Source organism: Anguilla anguilla, chromosome 9 (assembly GCF_013347855.1).
Source record: "Anguilla anguilla isolate fAngAng1 chromosome 9, fAngAng1.pri, whole genome shotgun sequence".
NCBI classification, from domain to species: Eukaryota; Metazoa; Chordata; class Actinopteri; order Anguilliformes; family Anguillidae; genus Anguilla; species Anguilla anguilla.
In genome coordinates, this window is record NC_049209.1 from 39,289,116 (window position 1) to 39,313,148 (window position 24,033).

At 39.4% G+C, this 24,033-nt stretch overlaps 2 protein-coding genes across 15 annotated transcripts; one reads left to right on the forward strand and one right to left on the reverse strand.

Moving 5' to 3' along the window:
* Window positions 1-3,234: 3,234 nt before the first annotated feature.
* Window positions 3,235-23,490, reverse strand: LOC118235603. Of its 13 annotated transcripts, none has more exons than XM_035433106.1 (9): window positions 23,355-23,490; window positions 21,463-21,536; window positions 19,743-19,839; window positions 19,566-19,621; window positions 19,196-19,397; window positions 16,396-16,542; window positions 15,080-15,200; window positions 6,434-6,546; window positions 3,235-5,422 (listed from the first exon to the last, which is right to left on the reverse strand). In XM_035433106.1, exons 2-9 carry the CDS (start codon window positions 21,528-21,530, stop codon window positions 5,324-5,326), a joined length of 903 nt encoding a protein of 300 aa, XP_035288997.1. In that variant the 5' UTR covers window positions 21,531-21,536; window positions 23,355-23,490; the 3' UTR covers window positions 3,235-5,323. The 13 variants fall into 13 exon arrangements, with proteins under 13 accessions (XP_035288997.1, XP_035288993.1, XP_035288995.1 ...); XM_035433102.1 differs by having other exon boundaries at window positions 21,321-21,536; window positions 23,355-23,423; XM_035433104.1 differs by lacking the exon at window positions 23,355-23,490 and adding an exon at window positions 22,628-22,698 and having other exon boundaries at window positions 21,321-21,536.
* ttc36 (tetratricopeptide repeat domain 36) lies at window positions 22,206-24,031 on the forward strand. Of its 2 annotated transcripts, XM_035433131.1 has the most exons (4): window positions 22,206-22,319; window positions 22,419-22,525; window positions 22,685-22,873; window positions 23,377-24,031. In XM_035433131.1, exons 2-4 carry the CDS (start codon window positions 22,420-22,422, stop codon window positions 23,649-23,651), a joined length of 570 nt encoding a protein of 189 aa, XP_035289022.1. In that variant the 5' UTR covers window positions 22,206-22,319; window position 22,419; the 3' UTR covers window positions 23,652-24,031. The 2 variants fall into 2 exon arrangements, with proteins under 2 accessions (XP_035289022.1, XP_035289021.1); XM_035433130.1 differs by having other exon boundaries at window positions 22,277-22,525.
* Window positions 24,032-24,033: the final 2 nt, after the last annotated feature.

Here is a 24,033-nt window from a genome sequence, read left to right on the forward strand (position 1 = left end):
CTGCCTGAACCCATAGACATCACCAGACACTGGGTTTCTTCCCTGGTGATACTCTGCCAGGCCTCTACTGCAGCTATCTTCAGTCCCTGCTTGTTCTTGTGGCATTTTGCCTTCAGTTTTGCCTTCAGCAAGTGAAATGCATGCTCAGTTGAATTAAGGTCAGGTGATTGACTTGGCCATTGCAGAACATTCCACTTCTTTGCCTTAAAAAGTCTTGGGTTGCTTTCGCAGTATGCTTCGGGTCATTGTCCATCTGCACTGTGAAGCGCCAAGGCATTTTTGAGTTTTGAGGCATTTTGCTGGATCTGAGCAGATAATATAGCCCTATACACTTCAGAATTCATCCTGCTGCTTTTGTCAGCAGTCACATCATCAATAAACACAAGGGAACCAGTTCCAGTGGCATCCATACATGCCCACGCCATAACACTACCTCCACCATTTACAGATGAGGTGGTATGCTTTGGATAATGAGCAGTTCCTTCCCTTCTCCATACTCTTCTCTTCCCATCATTCTGGTACAAGTTGACCTTTGTCTCATCTGTCCATAGGATGTTGTTCCAGAACTGTACAGGCTTTTTTTAGATGTTTTTTTGGCAAACTCTAATCTGGTCTTCCTGTTTTTGAGGCTTACCAATGGTTTACATCTTGTGGTAAACCCTCTGTATTTACTCTGGTGAAGTCATCTCTTGATTGTTGACTTTGACACAGATACGCCTGCCTCCTGGAGGGTGTTCTTTATCTGGCCAACTGTTGTGAAGGGGTTTTTCTTTACCAGGGAAAGTATTTTTGTCATCCACCACAGATTTGGCCACACCTAATGTTTTTGCTATCTCTCTGATGGGTTTTATTTTTTTTTCAGCCTAATGATGGCTTGCTTCACTGACAGTGACAGCTCTTTGGACTTCATATTGAGGGTTAACAGCAACAGATTCCAAATGCAAATGCCACACTTGAAATCAATTCTAGACCTTTTATCTGCTTACTTGTAAATGAACTAATGAGGGAATAACACACACCTGGCCATGGAACAGCTGAGCAGCCAATAAAAAGGGGGGCCCACATATAAAAAAGTGCTGTAATTCCTACACCGTTCACCTGATTTGGATGTAAATACCTTCAAATTAAAACTGAAGGTCTGCACTTTGAGCTCATATTCATTATTTAATTTCAACTCCAATATGCTGTGGTAGACAGCTAAAATAACAATACCTTTGTCAATGTCCAAATATTTATGGACCTGACTATTCAATTTAATTCAAAAAGTCAATTATCTGAAACTTCACCGATTTTTGTTTAACATCAATGTCATCAAAGCTGAACATATCCTTTTATCATATCCAATGTGGGAAAATTTTTTTAAAACAGTTAGCCAAGGTATACTTAAATCATTCATATGGTCAAATTGCATGTTTTGTTGAATCTAAGTGAAAATAATTAACAAAACTTCTATATGGTACAACCGTAACATTGTGTATTTTTGCATTTTAATGTACAATTACAGTTTACTTGTTGAATTTAACAGTTTGAAAAATAAAACAGTAAATGTGACGTGCAAAATATTAGGCACCCTTCCAGTTGACCCATTAATACTTTTTCTGAAGGTCTCAAAACGTTATTGACTCGTTAGACCTTGAATTAAGCCAGGTCAAGATAATTCCAGAGCTTAATAAATACTCTGACCATTCTTACCTCTCAGCGTCTTGTACTTACTTTCAACAGCCATCTAAGCACATGACTGAGCACTTGAAAATAAAGATAACTGACTCTTACAAAGCAGGGGAGGACTATAAGAATGTACCTAATCCCTCACAGCTTGGAATTTCCACTGTTAGAAACATCATTAAGAAATGGAAGTTAACTGTTGAAGTCAAAACAAAATCTGGAAGTCTGAGAAAAATCTGCTCATAGATTGGTCAGCTATGCAAAACAAAACGCATATATCACTGCAAAGGACCTGCAGAAAGGTTTGGCTGATACCAGCGTAGTGGTGCACTGGTCCACTGCAGCATTGTTTACACATAATTGATCTGCATCAAAGAAATGTCTGAAGGAAACCATTACTGTAATCTCATCACAAAAGTCAGTGTTTGAAGTTTGCAGCACAACACTTAGATAAGCCAAAGACTTTCTGGAATAAAGTGCTGTTCACTGATGAAACAAAAATATATGGAGCATCGCGTAGTTCTGGCAGGCCACGAGAGTCAAGCGCTCCGGCTGAATCAGCTGATGGCTCAGCTGAGTGATGTTCGCCTATCACAGTACATTCACTAACAGGGCGGTCTACTTAAACAGCCTCCCTCTACTCATTCGGCTGCTCCTCCTGCATGCAAACGCTGCACGTTGCTTCGTAAATCCCCTCCACCACCCCAGCTCCATCCCCATGCGTCAAGAATTTGCATTCTCCATTGCTATGTGTTAAGAATTTGTATTGCTCCATCCCCATGTGTTAAGAACTTGCTTTGCTGCTGGATCTGTTCTGTGTGTACCCCTCTAGGGGGGTTTGGCTGCTGGCCTCCTGGCCTTATCCACGCGGGCTGTGTGGTTGGCGGGAGAGCTCCAGAACAGAGCCATACCTCCAAACATAACTGTATTGCCTTTATTGTCAATAAAGTTCTACTTTGATGACAGTGGTCCTGACAGAAAACCCTTTGGCCACAACCTGCACGGATAAGGGAAGCATTTGAAGAAAAGTATACCTTGCCAACCATTACAGTGTAGATCTACATTGCTTTGGGTTGAGTGGCAACCAGTGGCACAGGAAATGTTGTGCAGCTGGAGGAAAGAATGTTTTCAACTAAATTTCAACAAATCCTAAAAGCAAAGTCTGTGAAGAAATTGAAGTCTGGTTTTTTTTTTAAATGTCTGTAAAAAACAGGTGTTAACTTGTTTCAGAACAAGATCAACGTGGCCATTCATTATTGGAGACATTGTCAGCGTGTTGGAGTAAGGGACAGTCACCATAAAAGTAACAGCTTTAGGATTTTGCTAATTTATTCAGAAAATACTTGCCCTAGCACTATGAAATTGTACTTCCAACAGCCTTGACATGTCAGTAGTCTAGTCATTAGCCATTTCAGTTACATTCACAACTTCATTGAGTCGAATACAATTAAAACCAAGGTTGTCATGATTTTATCACAGTAAATGAAATTGTTACAGTAAATGAAAATGCCCTTGTGGCAAGTGAGTGCCACCCCTCCTGGTTTTAAACACACTCCCGGGAGACAACCGTTTCGTTCTTAGCACTTCCGTGCTTTTTTTTATTTACGCTCTTGGGTTTTTTCAGACAGTCATTCAAACACCAATGTTTCGTAGCTGTCTTGTCACCGGCGCTCGTCCCTCCCTCCGGCTTCTGGTCTCGCTTTTTAAAACCCCAGGCTCACTGTTGAAAGCAATCAGAGGCAATCAGCGCAATTAAACAATTAACAATTATCGGCGCTGATTACCTCCAGCTGACAGTTGTGACGAAGGATCAGAGAGCCGCTCCTCTCACACTCTCTCTCTGCAGCCGACGCTCAAACCACGCCCACCCCACCACAGCCCTATAATGTGCATTGTTTTTTTCTGCACATACTAATGTTAATCAAGGAAACACATTCCAGTTGTAACATGAAACCAGCCACATCATCAGATTATGAAGCATGGGGACTCATTCATGAAAAAGACTGTGCTTAAACATTGGTGCACAAGCAACTTTGTAACTCACCGTAACATATGTTGTAATGTCCAAATAGATGAGGAAAGCTCCTTTTGTTTGTTTTTTAACACCCAGTTAAGCACTTACAAAGCAAACAGACAACTAGACGGACCAATCTGGTGCACGCTTATTATAAATGCCTATGACCACGTAGCTGTTTCTTTTCCATTACACATGGGGATTTTCCGTTGTTATTTTCTGTTCTTGGACTTAATAAATGGCAACTAGCCAATTGTCATCTTTTTCTGTTTCTGTCTGTTCACCACGTGATACAGTGGTTACGCCCAGCCCTGTATCACACAACTCAGAGATAGCATAACTGTAACAGCTGTAACATTTATACAGACATACATCATGTTTTTTGATCATCTAGCATCCAATTCCTGCAAGAATATGCTCCACAGACCATACTTTTTAAGGACAGATAACTTTTTAATAAAGTATGATTTATGATTTGTGATGTATGATTTTATTTATTGCAAAAAATATATATATATATATCCGGAACAGATTTTTACCTAGCTCTCTCTTTTAGGAAGTATTTCCCACAAAGGCTATCACATTGCTCCATTCCTTTGAGAAGTGGTATAGGACTGAATTGCACATTTACAAACCTGAAATGCCTATGGTAGCCACATTGTACAGTAATTTACTGACCATGTTACATTCATCAAGCATAACATTGATGGCAACTCTCCCCTATTTTTGTAAAAAGAGAAAATCTTTAAAAATGTTTATATGGCCCATAATTTGGTTGCAAGAGCACTGAATCTCTGAGTTGAGCAATCTCAGGACGTGTGGCATCTTAGCTACTAGGGGGCTTGCGCAAACGGTTTATTTTATTTAAATCATTGATTGGATAAAGAGCTTACACACCTTGTTCTCGAGGCCTTATTTGGCTGCTAATCAAAATGAGACCACAAATACCTGCAGAAACTGCAGCCCTGAAGGGTAGTTTGTAACAGCAGAGCCCTTTTGGGTTCCTATGGTTCTATCTGTGGCCAAATAGCCTCAATTGTCCTTGTCCTGGGTTATCTTGGTACATGAGGGGACAGACATCTTAGAAGAAGAAGAAGAAGAAGAAGAGACAAACAGATACACTGCTGGGGAGAGGACACAACTAAAGAAACAAAGCAGAATCACAGATAACTCTGGGAGAATTCTCCCTCTCACATCAAGGCAGAACTGGAACAAATATTTTATTTGAAATATACCTCAGTAAAGTTGCACAAGTTTAAAAGACGCTTGCATTTTCAGCAATAGTAAGAACATAATTCAAGAGCAAAGCAAGGCACTCAACAATCAATTGAGCAACATCCCTTCACTAACTGTCCTATCTTGTAGTTTTCTGAAATTTTCCAATGTCATGTGCATATGCTGGTCATTGGGGGTGTTCTTTGGTTGTCCTATACCGGGTCCTTTTTCAAGGAATTTTATTTCCCACATTATTCAGAGCAAAATTTTTCTTGCATATCAAGAATGTGTTTTTGAGTGTAACCAAGTTTCCTTGAAAATTTTCATGGAAAATTCTGAGTGGCTTTCAATTTTATCAGCATATAAAGGGTTTGAGTATTTCAAATACATGTTTTAACGGAGGTATTATGTAGAATACTGCAAAAGCATTTATTCAGCATCCTTCTCCATTAGTTGCTCAAACTCCAGCAAATGCTCCATGTCCTCATTCAGAGACTGGCAAAACTCCGAAAGCATCACATCCAAAGCCTGCAAGGACAAGATTGTTGTCAAAACAGATTGTATATTTCTGGGAGAAAAGATTTCTCTAGTCAGTCATACATCCAAAGTTTCCATCAGCCTGAGAGGGTAGTACTACATACATTACAAAAATGTTTATTTTGTTGAGTTAAGTCATAGATGCATATTCTAAGAGCACCTTTGTAAAAATCTAATTCTCATTCTTTTGGGGTAAAACATAAGAGACTAAATAAAGCAGGGAGATGGTGATTTGTGGGGGTGCAATGGCACCCCCTGCCGTGCATAACCACACGCCCCTGAATGCACACTATTCTTGCCCAGGGCCTTGCTTCACGTATGTCGCTTAAACAACTTGAGACCCTCTTGCAATAGAAATCTTCCTCAACAGTATTCACCCCAGGCCAGGAAATCTGATGAATGCACCGATATGCCTTTTGAATGCAATGCACACTTTCCTAATTGCTCGATATAGATGCTGTTACTTTAGGCCACTTATATTTTCTATTCTTTGGCTCTACCATTAGCCTATTTCTCATTTTATTTCTTATTTCTCTTTCTCTTCTTCATTTCTCTGTTTCGTTTTAATTTCCTCATTTACTACTGCATTTATTGTGTAACCTTGTATCCTGCTTGTTGATTTTATTTATATTTTGTTCTTGTCTTAAAACACGGAACACTGCAATGCATTTTATATTTGAAGCAAATGAACAAATAAAGCTTATTATTAGGACTATATTTTCAGCATTGAAAACAACATATAAAAATTAACTGAATGTTATATAAATATATATTTCTCCCTTTTCAATGGTCAAACTGCTACAAAATACTTATCGAAGTGAATGTGAATTAAACCTTATTTTTCCTTTCCTAGTACCTTTTTGCTTTTACCATTGACTCATTGCAGCATCCCCAACTTGTACTGTATATTGTAACAATGGCCCTGTGCATGATTATAAAATACAAGTTGTGGCAAAGAGGCAGAAAAAGTCTTTGTCCATGTTTTTCAAGTTGAATACTTACAATGTCCGTAAAAACTTGTCTGTGGTAGTTTCTTAGTGGTATGTTTTCCATTGTAATGTCCCTGTGCTGTAGGACACTGAAAAGCTGATGGAACAGGACATCCAGCATCCAGCCTTAGATTGAAAAGAGAAGCAGGAGGAAAAATTCCAGAAAAAAATGAGCTAGCGTTGCCTTTTAGACAAGAAGCCTTTAACTATTTTAATGAAAATCACTTTAAATAAAAAGTTTTGACAATCTAGGGCTCGACAATAAGGAGTGCCCACTGGCACGGGGCCACTGGGGTTGGAACAGGAAGATGTTTTAAAGACAAATTGGAAGGGAAACTACACTACAGCTTGATCATTTCTGTACTGATTCTTGCTACTCAATAACACATGCTACTGCTTGACCATTCATTAATATTTGTATGGTTGCCCTTTACTGAAATTTGCTTAACAATAACTAGTGTTACAGCTTTATCATTCATTCCTTTTTGTGCCAAATTAAATGAACTCACTAGTCACGTTTCCATTAAATTGTCAAGCGAATTTTAAGCAAACTTTTGAAATATCGCAAAAAAAAAAAAAAAAAAGGAAATGCGAATTAAGAGTGCTTCCATTACCTAGTTTGGAGCGAATGAACCAGGCTACGCAAAGTGTAGTTACGTCAGAAGTTGGCGCTATAGGCTACGTTACGTATGGCTGTCATCCGGGAAGACGCTGACAACGGAAACAGCTGATCAGTCATGTGACTTAAATGTTCACTACGTCAGAACTTAGTCGAAAAACTGTTTCCATTTCTCATTTTGCTCTTCTTTTTTGCGAATTTGAGGTACTTTTTGCGCATTTTGCTGTTTCCATAAATAGCAAAATGCGCAAAATGGCAAAATGCGCATCAAAATACGTTTATGGAAACACGGCTACTGTGGCTCTTCTCATTTACAGAACCAGTCTTAGTAAATACCCCGCTAAACTGAAAACATGCGGCAACATAATTTTGTGCCACTGATTTGTGGCATGTTTAGTAAATATGGCCCTAAAATTCGACAGAAATATTGTTTATTCTACAATACGTTTCTTTAATGTAATGTTAATTAATATTTTAATCATTTATATCGATTTTTAGTTTTTCTGTTTTTATTGCCTAATATATAGCCTATACAGCCTACAATAAAACCATAACAATATAGGCTGTATAATTAAGGCTGGGTGTTTGTCACAGAAAATACTGGCTAAAGTCAGTCACAGTATACTTGTTGAAAATCACAGAAAACTGAAAAAGTGGCAAAAATACAAAAGAATGTTTCAAAAAATACATTTATTAAATTAATAGATCTCATATGCGAAACGATTGCAATAGCATGTGCAACTACAGCAACATTAACAGGTGCGTGACGTTTTAAAAAAAATCAGAGGGCAGTTGCCGCTATAGAAACAAATACCACTAATATGCATTGATAGAGACCATTCTAGATTTAATCACTTTTGTCCATCACAGAAAGAAAGCATGCTATTTGCCACACACATTAGGCCTACTAAAATAATAAAACAGGGTTTACTGTGTGTTCAATTTTATTTCGTTAAAGTTTGTTTTGGTACAACATGTTGTACAGTTTGAGGTAGAGCATATTGTCTACTGACACGTTACTGCCACGTGACACGTCACGGAAGGACAGCTCATCAAAAACTCTTGGCAGGGGCCGTCACACAAATCATTACAACAACTGACAAGGACTGTATTTTTGATCCCAGCACATTGTAAAACCTACATTGGCGCAATTGGTTCCTCCCAGTTTTTTTGTTTACAGTGCTCAAAATTTCAAAAACTAAGTCCCAAAAAGAGTGCAAAAAAGTGTAGAGGGTGGCTAACAGTCAAAGAGTAATAGAAAAAAAAAAAAACAATATTCAAAATTAACCTGCCATGTTGCTTCACAATAGAGCTACCTCCTCTAGATGCTGATGCCAACAACATTCTCCTTCTTTGGATTTGGTTGGCAGGTCGCATCCAACCTCAAGGTGCATACACCGCCACCCACTGTGCTGGAGTGTGAGGCTGGCAGTCTACCTTCCATACATCCTTCTGCCTAATCCTGTTATTCTAAGAAAATTTTAAAGAGCCTTACCCACTGCCACTTTTCCCTTTCCTCCCCCTAATATCCCATGTATACCCCAACCCTGCACAGTTTCTCTGAGCCTTTCAAACATTCTCTCCCTGTCTAGATCATAAAATTCACAAAAAATCTGAAATTGCTGCTGTTTCATCTACTAAACACTCATCACATAACCCTGTTTCATGTTTACCAATTAATTTCAGTGATGAATTTAATCCTGTATGCCCATACTGTAACCTACTCCGTATAATGTCCTCTCTCCTACAGTTCCAACTCCCCTCCTCTTTCTTAACTGATTTATGTAATTATAAATATTCCTCCTTTTATTGTCCCATTGAGTTTGCCAGATATTGATCAAATATATAAGATCAAATCAAGGACTTGACTTCCCTACATCCCAATGCTACCTGTATATCAACCATCTTTTCCCAGCAGTCCTAGCCACAGCATCCATGTTCTCATTGTCTTCCACCCCAACACTCCTATCCTCTCCAACAACATTCTTTCCATAAGCATATCTCCTTATCCAACCTACTGAACACTGAGGCAGAATGTGATCATTCCCATTATCACAGCCGCATACACTGACACAGAGTCTGATACCTAGCATACAGCCTAATGTCAAATTCAGGAATTTACACCCCTGCTCCTACCCTGCCACTGACTGGGTCCTTAGATCCGTCTGAGTAGCATTTACCATCTACATACCTTCCCACACACCTATTTACATCCTCGCTCTCATATCTCTATCTCTCCAAGTCCATGTTCAGCAATTTTATCTTCAATTGTCCAACCAAATGTCCTCTGCTTGCCTACTCTCCTCTCCAAATGCTCCGTCATTGCTATCAATGCAGGATAACTTTCAGAGCTCCCTTTAAACCTTGCCCAATAGGCTAGTGCAAGTTTATCCCGTCTAAGCTGCAATGGCCATTCCCCAGTTTCAACCTGTAGTGCCTTAACAGGTGTTGACCTGAAGGCCTCGGTACAGTCTCAAAGTTCTTGAATGTATTCTAGCCGCATGAGACTTGAGTTAACTGCCTCATCATAAAGAAAGCACCCATAATCTAAAGTTAATCGTATCAATACCTGATACAAACACAACAAGGTTTGTCTGCTCACACCCGAATCATAACCTGGCACTGTCTTCATTGGATTAAATATCTTCCTGCATTTTGTTTTGATATGCTCCAAATGTCTCTTCCATGTAAGCCTCTCATCTAACCACATACCGAGATACTTAAATTCTGCTACTCTTCCTATATCCTGTCCATAAATTTGCAGCTTTATATCCTTAATCCTTCTCCTTGAGTAAATCATAAAACATTCCACATTGCTCCATCATCTGCATACAGGGCCGCTCCCATTCCCTGCCCCACATTCTTCAATATTTTGTCTATCATTATTGTGAATAATACTGGACGGACTACACTTGCCTGGGGAGTACTATCATCCACTTCAAACACGTGACAATTCTGACCCCACCCTTACTCGAAAGCGAAAGTCCATGACCCAGTTATACAGACAATCACCGATTACCATTGCATTCAGTTTAATTAACAGCTCTTCCCTCCACATGGTGTGATAAGACTTCTCAATGTCAAAGTATACAACACTCAGCACTTCTTTCATTGTCAGAGGCTTCTTTATCTCTGTATTGGGATGGCAGGTATGCCGATAATTTCCTCTTTTACACGAACGTTTTCTTACGCTTTTATATTTTCTTTACCAAAACTCACTCACGGCCACTCATATGCATTTCATGACGGCAAATGTATTCCTTTTATTAAAAAGTTACACCAGTTCACCACTGTGCCATTTCTACTAACTATATTTCTTCACTTGGCTACCGTACAAAACCTTCTTATCAGCAAACGCCACATTTCTACATTCATGTTACCTCGCCCTGTTCTCTATCTAGCCACATACAAACAATTACTACGTATGTACGTTCTGCAACTCCCCATTAAAACATTACATTTAAAACCACTCATAAGTATAACTACTAGTACTGAACATGAGAAAAGCGCATTAGTGCAATAGATTTCACACGTTACTTAACCCTCCACTTTAACAGCAAATGCTTTATACCAACGTTTATATATACCATTCCATAAGGAAACTAAGCTCGCTCATGGTCACTTTATTTACTCCGCACTATAGTCTGTGATCATGTCAACCTTCACCTACATGCCCATTCTGCTAAAAACATATTGTTTCAACTACGCAATTTCATCATTTCATCCAAATTTCTCTCACACTGTTGTTATTTTCTCATATGCAAAGCCTACTGGGACATATGCGTCTGCTCCTATTCTCCACTATCAAGTTTTCCGGTTCTAGCTTAGCAAAACAGCGAACAGGATTCCCACCTGCAGACAAGCCAATCAAAATGCCTTATAAACCTTACAAACACTAAAACTGCATCTCCACGAAATAACAGACAACGGAGCAGGACAGCAGGGTACACAAGTTGCGACCTAGGCAGCTCTAATTCTACGGGCTTGCTGATTCTTTTCTCAATCAAGGCTTGTTGGATGGCCGTCAAATCCGTGAGTACATACACTGGCCATATTTCACCTGCATTTCTGTTGCGTTTACATTTACGCCACCGCACCCTTTGTCACAGCCACTGTTTTACATATATAGCAAACCGAAACTGCTAAACAGTACACGCTCATCAGAGTGTACAAATTCACAGCCATAATCCACAACCGTTTCTTACAGGGTCACTACGCATTTCCCACTCTCATAATAAAACGCTTTGCAAAAAGCGGAAACTGAGGAAATATTGGGTAGCATTGCTTTGGAATACATCTTATTTAATTTTGGTGAGGCAAGATAGGCTATATTGTTTGTAGTACCGTAACTTGGCGTCATTTTGATATCAATACTTTTGAGTAACTTGGCATTTTTGTACGTTGAAAACGTGTTTTTTATGAGATTCCACTTATACAACGACTATATATGGTTACTTTAGTATTTATTGATTTTTATCGACTTAATCACCTGAAATTGAAATATTCTTCCGCGGCCGTTTGGGCATATTATTTACCGTTGTCAAGCAAAACTCTCGTTGGTAGTTCGACTTGGACCGTTGTTATGCAACAAACAGGATATAACAGGCCAATATACAGATTGTAACTGTTTTATATATCCTCTCAAACACATTCATGTTTTTATGCGACCATTCACTTTCATGTCTTGACATCCGAGGCGACAGAATGCATTCACATTCTACAAATAACTGGTAACAACAGCAGAAAACATGCACACGTCGTAAACAATTCGCTGTTGAATTGATTCATTTGACTCTTACCATCATTTCCAATATAGGCTAATCGCAAAATGACAAGAATAAATAGAATGAAAACTCGGACTTGCGTGAAAATGTAAATTAATCAATATTAATGTGGTACACAGTGGTACAGCCACCGTTTTCTTTACTCGAAAGTTATTGCTAGCGGAGTGTGCCCTCTAGATGCGAACCATGCACCATAAATATGTCTAGTCTTCCTGGTCTTTTTGTGGAATTGAAGAATCGCAGAGTGAAATTATGGCAGTCTGAAAAAGCAGAAGGGACGATTACTAGAATTAACCTGTTATTTTACCCTGACAAAAAGTGCGGAAGGTGATTTCTAGTTTGCTTTTACTGTATCCCCAATGTAAATTACGCAGCACTACCGCATACCTCACATAACTATAAGTCAAACGTTTTGAGTCAATTGTAACGGACTAACAAAGAAAATCCGGAAGAAAATATTCAGCAACCAAATTAAACCATTTGAATTTTTTGGTACGTAGGCTAATATGCTAATATAACTTCCTTGGATTTATACTCAGTACTTTTGCCTATATGTCCCAGCATCCTGTTGGCTTTTTTTTTACTGCTACAGCACAGTGCCTAGAACCAGAAAGGCTTTGATCAACCATTACTCCCAAGTCTTTTTCAAACTGAGCCCATTCCAATTTTGTTCCTCCCATAAAGTAATTCTGGGAGGAACAAAATTGGAATGTTTTCACATGTTTTTAGATGGTTAGGCCAGAGCAGGAAGAAGTTTGCTGGAAGACTCACCTCTTTTGCTTTGCCCCAGTAGTGAGGTTTAGAACAACGCTTTCATTTAGGTGAAGAGCAGCCTAGCTCTGGTCTGTTTTCTGCCAGAACCATCCTGTTACCCTACACATGGTAATGTGATCTCTTTGTCTTATTGGTTGTAATGAATCTTATATTTTTGTTATTGTATGTAGATATGGACTCTTGTTTTGTTTGTGGCATTTGTTGTGTTACTGTCCGTTGATGCGCCCGGTTACTGAAACTCAGGTTTACTTTTGGGACGTAACACAATACCCTCCCATAAGCTAGACACTTTGTATTTTTAACATCTCCCACCTCTGTATTAACAGCCTTCCACAATGTAACTGGGTGTGGTATTTCACTAGATAGTTTCCGAGAACCCTATCATAACCTTTTATTCTGGAACCTCCTCTCACTGCCTGCCTGCTTTCCTATACCACCCCTTTCCTTCATTTGCAGATCTACTTCCATCTCCCTCCCTATTCATTTTTCCTCTCACTTCCGTAAAGTTAAACTCTTCATCTCTCATTCCACTAGGGCTCTCCGTGCCATATCTAACAGAATACCTTTCAGTCACAGCATTGTTGTGCAGATTCGCCCCAACACTCCTAAATCCCGCGTTAACTTTCAATATGTTCAAACATTCCTGCCGTGGCAGGTAGCTAAGCTGCTTGGCGGTGAAAACCGACTTAACAAACTCAATGCAAAAGAATGGTTGTTTAACATGCACAGATCAAATCACTACTCAGTTAGTCATCCAGAAAGCAAGGGTTATACACAAATCAGTTAGTCCTCCAGAAATCGGTCATACACAAATACAAGTTTTATTTTTATTGCAACTATCAATCTCACTCCCAAAACCAACCAATCTCATTCCTCGTCCACTCAACTTCTCCTCCTGGGAAACCCCACCCTCTTGGTCCCTACCATGACGTCTTGGTTTTATGATTACATTGGGCAAACATACCACTGCTGGTTTCATAGTATCCATCCATCCATTATCTATAACTGCTGAGCAAGGTCCTGGGTGTGGGGTGCTGGAGCCTATCCCGTGCATTGGGCGAGAGGCAGGATTACACCCTGGACAGGCTGCCAATCTATTGCAGGGCACACACACACACATCATTCACTCACACACTCATACCTATGGCCAATTTAGAGTCTCCAGATAGTCTACCCGTATGTCTTTGGACTGTGGGAGGAAACCAGAGTGCCTGGAGGAAACCCACGTGGACACGGGGAGAACATGAAAACTCCACACAGAAAAGCCCAAGCCGAGACTCAGAGCCACGATCTGTTTGCTGTGAGGCAACAGTGCTATCTACCCTAGTAGCCACCGTGCCTATTCTTTTTAGTCTATTTCAGAATCAGTAAAGTAAACATTTAGACCTTCTATGCCTAGTGTCTGGTGGCCTATTCCTAAACCCACCAAATTTTTGATATGTGGCATGACAAATGCTATAAAATAACCCAGAGCTTTACGTTCTGTTCGGTCCCACTCTCCACCCGCATTGCAGAAGTTTTTCCTGGACCTACATACTGTAGAAGACGAACAACAAACATAGTGTGCTACCACAACATGACACAGATACAATAGATAAGTAAATAAAAATGTTTAAATGAAAAACTTGATTGTGTGTGTGGCATATTTTATTCTGGGGTGTGCAGCAGGATAAAGATGTAGTATGACGTGGCTGTGTTTGTGTGTATGAGGGTTTAAGAGTTAGCCGCTAATTCTGTACGTACACTCACACAACGCGACATGCTAAAACTTGTTACCGGAGAGAAAAAACTGTTTGTGGACTGACTACGTGTTAAATATGAGTGCAGCCGGTGCGGGCCAATGACAGAGCTCTTTGTCACAATTGCAAAAATGCTAAATTTCACTCTCAAAGGTGCTCTGAGAGAATCTTTGCAACAACAATCACACTGCTTCAACTCCCCAAACAATAAATCAGTAACAAGTAGCAGTGACAATTGTTTGAAGTTAAAAAATAAATAAAAAATGCATTGATTGGCTGTTGCATTTCATTGCTTTTGTCCATTATGGAAAGAGCATGCTTTTTGCCTTTAACAGAACATTGTTAGATTCAACTTGAGCAACATTTCGTCATAGAGTTGGGATTTAATTAGTATTTTTGCTTAAGAAAATGTTTTAATGGGTTTGCTTCCATGGTGTCGGTGTCTGCCCACAATGCTACCAAGTGTAACAAGGAATGATTTGTTTCAGGATCTCATGTCAGCTTTGATCAGACATTTTTATTGAAGCTAGGAGCTACAGCTGCAGATGGTACACATTTCTTTGGTAAATATGTTTTACTCTGGTCCAGTACAGGAGTGAAGCAGCATTGGTGTATGCAATTGTTTAGAAAATTAAGCCAGAATAATTGACAGGAGCACAAAGCATCAGATACACCAGGCCTCCATGACTGGAGTTGTGCATCCCTAGGCTAAAGGCAGGTAATCTTTAATGTTTGACACTCACTCTCCAGCAGCCTCCCAGACTGCTCCTTCTCTGTAAAACACTGTGCTTTGCTGGGCCCCAGCTCCAGAAGGCAATCCATCAGGAAGAAATCCATTAACCAGCTGCTGGCGTACTGCCTGACCTAACAAAATATGAACATAGAGACACATAATTTAGAGAACAGGCCATTAATATACTCTCACCATCTTTGTTTGAACTAGAGAGTGATTGAGTGAAATTTTATCTACCTTACGTTTTTAAAACCACAGGTGGCCTAATACCTTTAGCCTGTAGTCCAAGAAAGACAGGCACTAAAGCTGGAAGAAATATGGTAAAATGTTAGGCTTAGATGTGCGGGGCCAATGTGCAGGGCCAAGTAAACATATTGTGGCAAGGAGGTTATTCCCAGTGAGAAATTGCAAAGATTTCCAGGTGCAGTGTTCAGTACACACTCAGAAGTGTCTAGATGATGGACATTAATGTTAACAGGAGAAAACCAGGAAGATCAAGAGGAAGAAGACAAATATCTTGTGTTGTCTTGCAAAAGAGACCATCACAAAACTGCACCACAACTACAGGAAGACCTCAATGCAGCTAGAGAGAAAGCAGTTTCCCTGACTACAGTGAATCAGCAAGAATGATCTGCTGGTCTAAAAGGATGTGTATCTGCGAAAAACTCTTTGCTACATGCTCTTAACTAGAAGAAAAGACTCCAGTGGGCCAAGCACCAACAACACTGGACCTAGAAAAACTGGGAAAAGGCAGATACACATCCTTTCAGACCAGCAGATCATAGTTACCATTTGGTATTACACTACCTGTAAAACTTAAGGTAGAAAAGATTTCAGTCAATTTAACTATTGACTCAAAACAGTCAAAAAACAAAATCACTCATGAATCAAATCATCATTCATACAATCAATTGTATTTTCAATTAATTAATACATTAATTCAATATGGCAAATAATCAATATGTCAGTCATCTAGCAAATCAATCAATCATTCAACCAATCAGAAAATTCTTTCTGTACATTGTATTTAAAGTGAGTCATGAGCAGCATGAACCCATAAAATTACTAAATGCACCAAGTGCCAGAGGTAATTTCTGACATTTAAAAAACAATGCCAGACGGCATCATTATTTTACTCTCTCTCGCTCTCTAACACACATGTGCAAGCTCACACACGAGAGGACAGCGTACTGTAGAATGGCTGCAAATTAGTTTTTTTTGTGAAGTCAGCATCTTTTATTTCAAATACCAGTGTAGTTGTATATACTGCAGTAGAAGCAGAATTTTGCATATAATACCACCATGGGGTTGGCAGAGGGAGTGTACCTGGGAGAACTGCTGAATCGTCACCTGTGACTGACACCTGGCCAGCTCTGACAGGACCACAGCACTGGCTTCTTCAACAAGGACTTCTGGGAGCAACTCAGCTTCTATGACTTCATCCACTGCCTTCTCCCTCTGTACCTCCTCCACCTTTAACACCCCACAACCCAAGAAAAACACCTTTTGTTCTCTTTCAATGGCATACAGGACAGCTCAGGGTCCCACTTTTTTCACCCAGTGTAACAATGTATAACTATACACAGGAACTTTGGGGCCTCTGGCTCCCTGACCACGGGATTGACCCTCTGTTGAGTCACGTTCATCATCAACTTTTTTGGTTAACCAAGGCATAATGATGTGCCTGTCCCTTTCCTCTTGCAACACTACAAGGGAATTCCTTTGTTGTTTTACATTGTTAAAACGTTATTTTATGAGACTGATTACATGAACTAACCATATAACATAGAGTTTGGTGTCACTAACTCATAACACAAATTAACCTTTGTTAAATGGTAGTACTGCTAACCTCTGTTTAGCCGTCGCAGAATTGTCATTTCTTCTTATTACAATTGTATAATATTACTAAATGCAGATGTCACTTCAGTCACTGTTCCTGTTGAAACACTAGCCAGTTGAGCAGTCTTTGCTACTGAAGCTCCTGCCATCTGTTCACCAATAATGAACCCTCTCTCAAAGTCAATTGAATCTTTTTCCTCTTGCCATCTTGATTCAAGGTCAACTGGGCCTGCTCAGCATCTTTATACATGTCACAGAGCATGATAGTATGTTATTTGCTTAATTGTATCATAGTAGCATCTGCATTTGTTATGTTATGATGCTACTCATTTATTCAGATTTTTATTTTAATTGTCATCCATCTGTACACATACACACATATATATATATATAATTTCTCTTCTGGTGCTTGTAGTTCCCTTATGCAGCAAAATTATATTTTCCCATACATTGCCATTCTTCATTTGTCTTTTTTCAAAATTTGTCTAGAACAGTATAAGGAAACTTGCAAAAGGATGTTTAAATTAGGAAGTTAGATATCTCTAATGTAGTAGACACTGTTGTTACTACTCATTTATTTTATTTAACCAGGAAACCCCCATTGAGGTCAAAATCTCTTTTGCAAGGGGGGCCTTACATAAAACATCAAGTTACAGAACAAGACAGTTGACAAGAGTTACAAACATCAAATGGGGAATTAGACAGTAGTGTTAAAGTAATTAAAAAGCAGAGCAGAAAATAAAAGCAGGAGCATACTTCAGTCACAGAGCTATGAATTATAAAAACTAACAATGAACAATGATGAATCAATGATTTAGCACCTGAAATGAAGAGCAAAGCATAATGGCAAACTGAGTCTCTGTCACGGTACGGGTGCTGGGACCCAGGCGCAGAGTGGGGAAAAAAAACACGAAACTCAAAAAGGGAAAATTAACAAAGACTTTACTAACGACAGGTGAACAAACGGGGAACAGACAAGGCCACAATGGGCTAAAACACAAACTCAAAAAATAATCTAATGAAACAGAAAACAACAGGAACTCAAAAACACAGGCGGGGCAGAACACGGGAAGGCAGAGCACAAGGGAAGGTCAAACGAAACACAAGTCAGGAACAAAATACAGGCAGGTACAAACGGTCTGTAACAAATAGAATTCGGGAACAAACACAAGCAGGGCAGAACACGGGAAGGCGGAGCACAAGGGAAGGTCAAACAAAACACAGTCAGGTACAAAATACAAGCAGGTACATACAGTTTGCAACATCGGAAACAAACACAAGCAGGGCAGAACACGGGAAGGCAGAGCACAAGGGAAGGTCAAACAAAACACAGTCAGGTACAAAATACAAGCAGGTACATACAGTTTGCAACATCGGAAACAAACACAAGGAACCAGCACCCGAGTCAAGGGAACAGAGAACTTAAATAGACAGGGGTAACAAGACACAGGTGAACTCAAAAAACAATCAAACCAGAAGGAGGGGATAAGACACAGGTGGGAACAATGATGGGATAACGAGACAATGAAACAATCATACAATTAACAGGAGGGGAGCAGGACACAAAACAGAAGTGCCGCCATCTGGCGGCCCAACAGGGGAAACACAGACAGGAAAACAGGACCATGACAGTCTCCACTTGATTTTATGACTACATTTATTCCTGAAATTTAAAGCTTAACTTTGTTCTCAGTTTCTTAATTAATTTATCTATATGCAATTTAAAACTAAGCTTATAGTCTAGCCAGATCCCAAGGTATTTATAACAAGAAACTCCTTCAAGCACTTGCGTTAAGGACCAGCTGCAGATCAAAAAGTGCAGACTGAATATAATTAGAGTATTCTGAAGTATTTGAAAGGCTTGTGCAAGAGTGGGGGCATCTCAATAAAGAATTGTATTGTCAGCATATAAATGGATATTACAATTTGAGTTGATTAAAACAAGCAAAAGATTATTCATATAAATAGTAAATAACACAGGATCCAGGATGGACCATTGAGGGACTCTCAAGAGATATACATATGGTTCTATTGGAAAGGTCATTTGAAAACCAATTTACTACAGTAAACCCAAAACCAATGTCCCTTAATCTGTCAATTAATGGTCAACTGTATCAAAGGCCATAGAAAGGTTAATAAAAAGGGAAGCACAGTGCTGTTTATAGTCATTTACATTTTATGCCATTTTATGCTTTGGCTATACTATGTTGCCAATTAATGGTCAAAACAATACATCATATTTGAATTTTAATTAGTTTTGAAACTTGCATCAGACTTTGCAACTCACCAGTCCAGGTAGGAGGAGCTGTACCATCTCAGATATGATTTCTGAAGCACAGCGCCGAATGGTCACCTCAGCCAGGTAAACATCTACAAAGTCCCTGGTGTATCTCTGGAAGGTTGCCACAGTGATCTCACGCACCAAGTCCAGCAACAGGTCATCTAAGAGCCACTGAGCCAGGGGAAAACGGCTTCTCTCACCAGCAATGCTGTCAATGTAAATGTATAACATGCTACATTTTAACCTTAGGACAAATGCCACCTGTCTACATAAGAATGCACTGTAGGACTTCACCATTCCTGATTATTGTACCAATCTGTACTTTATTTGATAAAACTGACTTATGCATAAGCAAAACTACCAAAAGTCAACATACTTTGGGTGTCTCATTTTGGTCACACATCCTCCCCTGTAAGTCATTCCAGTTTTGTACTATAAAAAGCGACAAAGATTGCAGGAAGTATGTTAGTGTACTGTGTGAAAATCAGCCATTCCCAAAAGCAATGATCAATAGCCTGTCTATTCATGTATTTTCTGCGATGTTGCTGTTTACCTGATCATTTCTCTTGGGAGGCAATATGGGATCAGACCTGAAATCACCGTCCAACTGTTGTGCAGAGACATCTGAGGTCTGAAAATCATCTCTGTCCCTGTTTTCATATGTATTTAATAATGTTTTAACGTGACCATGGTAATTACTAATCGTATTAACAATGTTAGCTTTACTAAAAGCAGGGGTTAAATTGGGGGTGGACGCGGGTGGACGACGTCCACCCACCTTTGGTAAATAAATAAATAATTTTGACCGGCAGTTTTACAAATAACTATGACAATCCAGTCAATTTATGCTCCAGTCCATGTGTTCCAGAATAAACACCCCCAACGCACACTGGCTATTATTAACTGACAGCTGGTCAGCAACTAAGCTAGGATTGAATATTTCCCACATACATAACGTTTTATTCAGCGGCGACTGAAAATTGGTGGGGCGCAAAACTTTGCTTTAAACTAATCATTGATCTCCTGTTTTCATTAGTAATTTTCCTTTATAATCAAGCGTGCCAACGATCGGATTAATCAAATGGCAAGTAGCCTAACACACAGTGTCTTCATACCGTGTTAGGGGGATTAAATAATAAATTCAATTTATCCGTTAAAAATCCGTTTTAATCACCAAGTAGTCTACACTTAACAAATAAGATACACCAGTCTGTTATCTACCTCTCAGAATAACCAGCAAAAACAAAACCTGCACTTCAATTTTGTTTACAATCTAGCCGCATTGCAGATATTTGCCATGAATACGAGTGCAGAGAAAGAAGTGCATGTATCCGCAAATAATGTTGATTAAAAATGTGCACAATTTCGTACTGCAAATTAAAATAAATGTAGGCTATACGGCCTAGCTACTGGCTAAAACTGCCTAGGCCTATTTGGGGAGAGCTGGCTATTATGATAGTATTGAGTAGCCTATTTTGTGGATTAATTGTATTGATACTCAAGGAAAATCAGGGAAAGATTCCGCCACTGCTTAGTGATTAAAACGGATTTTTCTAAATCGCATTTATCATTTAATCTCTCGAACACAACGCGAAGAAGCTGTGTCCCTTTCCAACTGATTAGTCAGATGTTTGCATGCTTGTTAATCACTGAAAATTAATTAAAACGGTTTGAGATCAATGATTAGTTTAAAGGAAAGTTTTGCGCCTCACCAGTTTAAGAAAGATGGATAAAGGAGGAAGAAAGTGAGGACAAGAGGATGACCGATTATTTTCGTGGGTAAAAACAATTCTCAGCATCAATGACACTCAATATATTTCAAGTTTTTTTATGTAAAAGCTTGCATCAATAGTATACATTCTTTTTAAAACATTATTTTCCTTAATTACAATTATGTGCACAATACATTAAAGATATTAACTATTTTGAGCTGAGACATTCATTGGTTTGTACCTTTTTTCACCCACCTCCCACCGGATCTCAGGGTCCACCCACTTCCCAAATCCCAATTTAACCCCGGACTAAAAAAGACAACAATACTACCAGTATATCCCTATTGTTACAAGCATTATCAAATATATTATTTTATTTCTGAGTAATACATTCTTTATTATTTTTAAGCATGACCTACCTGGCGACTCGGGATTGAGCGTGTGGCTGCCGTCTTCCCTTTTGACCCAGGACACAATTGTCACTGCGAATGACTTTGGGTGGACTTGAGCCTTGGTTAAGTTTCATATTCCTGTGCATCTTGGTCTTACAGCAAAACTTACGTTTCAAGAAACTCTGTAGTCCGTCTCCAGAAATACTGTTGTGCCAAGACGTGCGCGTAATACCACATGTATATCTGTCAGTAAACACAAGCAAATACTTTAAGATGACTGGCCAGAAAATGTATGATACGACGTAGCCTAAACGCCTGTCCACTCAGTAGGGGAATCTACATTATGCGTTGCGGAGAATGACAATTAAAAGAAGCTGACTCACACAGACACAGCTGAACTCTCACTCTTTTAACACTTCTTTCTAAACATGACAAAACAAATGGAAAAATATTCGCATTTAAAGGAGCTACAGGCTATTTCCCTAGCTCGCATTTAGAATAATTTAAAACTGCATGCATTCACTACTGTGTACTTTCTCGCACCTGGAGACAGCTGTAACCAAGCAACCGAACCGTTTAGGTAGGCTAGTTTAACCACGAGTTTATTTAGTGTAGTATAGGGTAGCCTACTTCACATATTCGTCGATGTTATTAGGCTATGCAATATCTAAGTAAAAATATGAACCACTTGGCACTTCGTTTTCAATCACTCATTTCACTCGTTGTTTAAATCTTGCATTGGCATATTATTTTCAATAGGCTAATGGAATTCTGGGTGTCTTCAACATCAGACACAATTTAGCTAATCCAAAAATGAATAGCCTACGGGTAACGTCAGGTTACATAAAAGGATAACGGTTTAAAGAAAAAAAAATCGACTCATGGAAACCACACAAGTCATCCTAAGCATGCACTTTTGTACTAATCAAATACAGATGTGTTCCCCGTCATACAATATCAAAGTCCTCTGAAAGTAACCCACCCCCTTTATGATTGGTTAAAACTTCTAGACGGTCTGGATTAACGGTACGCGTTGTATTTTACAGTCAGTAAACTACACATCAGCTCTAGTTAAAACGCTTTACTTAAAACAGCGTTAACACCGTTCCGCTTTCGTTTTCCTAGCATGGCTACAGCACACGACAGAGCGGTTCTTCAAACTATATTCACCCCGACCACCCCATTCGGAGATGTGCCTGGCTTGAACAGAGTGGAGGACCTGAAAGATGACGGTAAAATTTGCCACGTCTCCGCCTAAATAATGACGAAAGGATATGGATTCATGCAAACAGCATGCAAATATACTAATATATTTGAGTTTACTATTATTATACCGGAGTTTTTCCTTTCGACAGCTTCTGAATATAACCTAACGTTTGCTATTATTCCAGACAACGAGTTCGACTCACACCTTTTGAAGCAGGTGAAGGACTTGGAGCTTCAGGGTGTTGCGGCAGCAGAATTGGGCGACTTGCCCACTGCACTAGAGCGTTTCAATGAGGCCATCGAGGTACTGCCAGAGAGAGCTTCTGCCTATAACAACCGAGCCCAGACGCGTCGGCTTCAGGGTGACACTGAAGGTAGTTACATCGCAAAAATGTAAAAGTCGCTCTTTGTTACCAGCAATAATTCTGGTTTAATTTCCAGAGCAACTATACACCAATGCTGCCGTTCCCCTATATTGGACCACAGCAAAATATTTTCATCAAAGATTTATGTGCAATCTGTAGCTCATGACTATAAAAATTGTACAAAGAGATGATTAAGCTGATTTAGTCATTAAGAGTAGAAGTAGCCATGAAATTTCAGCATAACACATTATAGAGCTGTGTACAAAATATATATAAGTACTTGTGTTTTTAGTTGCATATAATGTACTGCTAGTGCACTGATGATTTTGGGATAATGGATTTGAATACACATGGTTAAATTGTATTTGTATGATTTAGTAAATTTTACAACTCATGAGTAATAATATAATCATAATAAATAATAATTATAATAATTATAATAATAATAAAACCATTCCATAACCCGCCCTTATTGTGCACCCTGATTCACCTTGTTTTCCTCTGTGTCTCAGGAGCGCTGGAGGATCTGGAGCAAGCCGTTTCTCTGAGTGGAGGTGCAGGTTATACTGCCTGTCAAGCGTTGGTGCAGAGAGGCCTGCTGCTCCGTCTGGCATGTCGGGACGAGGAAGCGCGTGTGGACTTTGAGCGCGCAGCGGCACTAGGCAGCGAGTTTGCCCGGCACCAGGCAGTGCTGCTCAATCCCTATGCTGCGCTCTGCAACCGCATGCTATCCGGGGTCATCAACAAACTGCGTAACCCGGAGATTAATGGGTCACATGATCCATAGGCGGTGGAGTTTAACAGGCTAATTTGGACAAGAGATGATACATGCGCCAGTTTCCAATTTGATTGTCAGTTCCGGAAATTATTTGTAACTCAATTCAAACTATTGCAAAATAGGCGCTTTGACAGTTTTTTCAATAAATGAACTAATTTCCTGAGTTAACTGAATTGAAATGGAACTGACCTCAATGCGGACCTGTGGACATGTGTGTGTCTTTTTTCCTTACTACTTCTGTTTCTTATTCTGGTACCTGTAAAATTTTCAGACGTGCCTGCCACCTTGTCTTTACTGGAATTTAGAGGCTACTTGATGCCAGCCCTCATATATTATTCAGGTAAAATAATTATCAATTGAAAACAGTTAATAAACACAGTGTTGCTCAATT

Excerpts from the sequence above, each read along its gene's own strand:
- LOC118235603 (XM_035433102.1), bottom strand. The coding sequence starts at position 21,439 with ATGCACAGGAATATGAAACTTAACCAAGGCTCAAGTCCACCCAAAGTC. Across the intron at positions 19,622-19,742 it reads CTCCCAAGAGAAATGATCAG|TACAAAACTGGAATGACTTA; the intron begins GTAAACAGCAAC and ends CGCTTTTTATAG. Across the intron at positions 5,423-6,433 it reads GACAAGTTTTTACGGACATT|GCTTTGGATGTGATGCTTTC; the intron begins GTAAGTATTCAA and ends TTGTCCTTGCAG.
- ttc36 (XM_035433131.1), top strand. The coding sequence starts at position 22,420 with ATGGCTACAGCACACGACAGAGCGGTTCTTCAAACTATATTCACCCCG. Across the intron at positions 22,526-22,684 it reads GGAGGACCTGAAAGATGACG|ACAACGAGTTCGACTCACAC; the intron begins GTAAAATTTGCC and ends CTATTATTCCAG. Across the intron at positions 22,874-23,376 it reads GCTTCAGGGTGACACTGAAG|GAGCGCTGGAGGATCTGGAG; the intron begins GTAGTTACATCG and ends TCTGTGTCTCAG.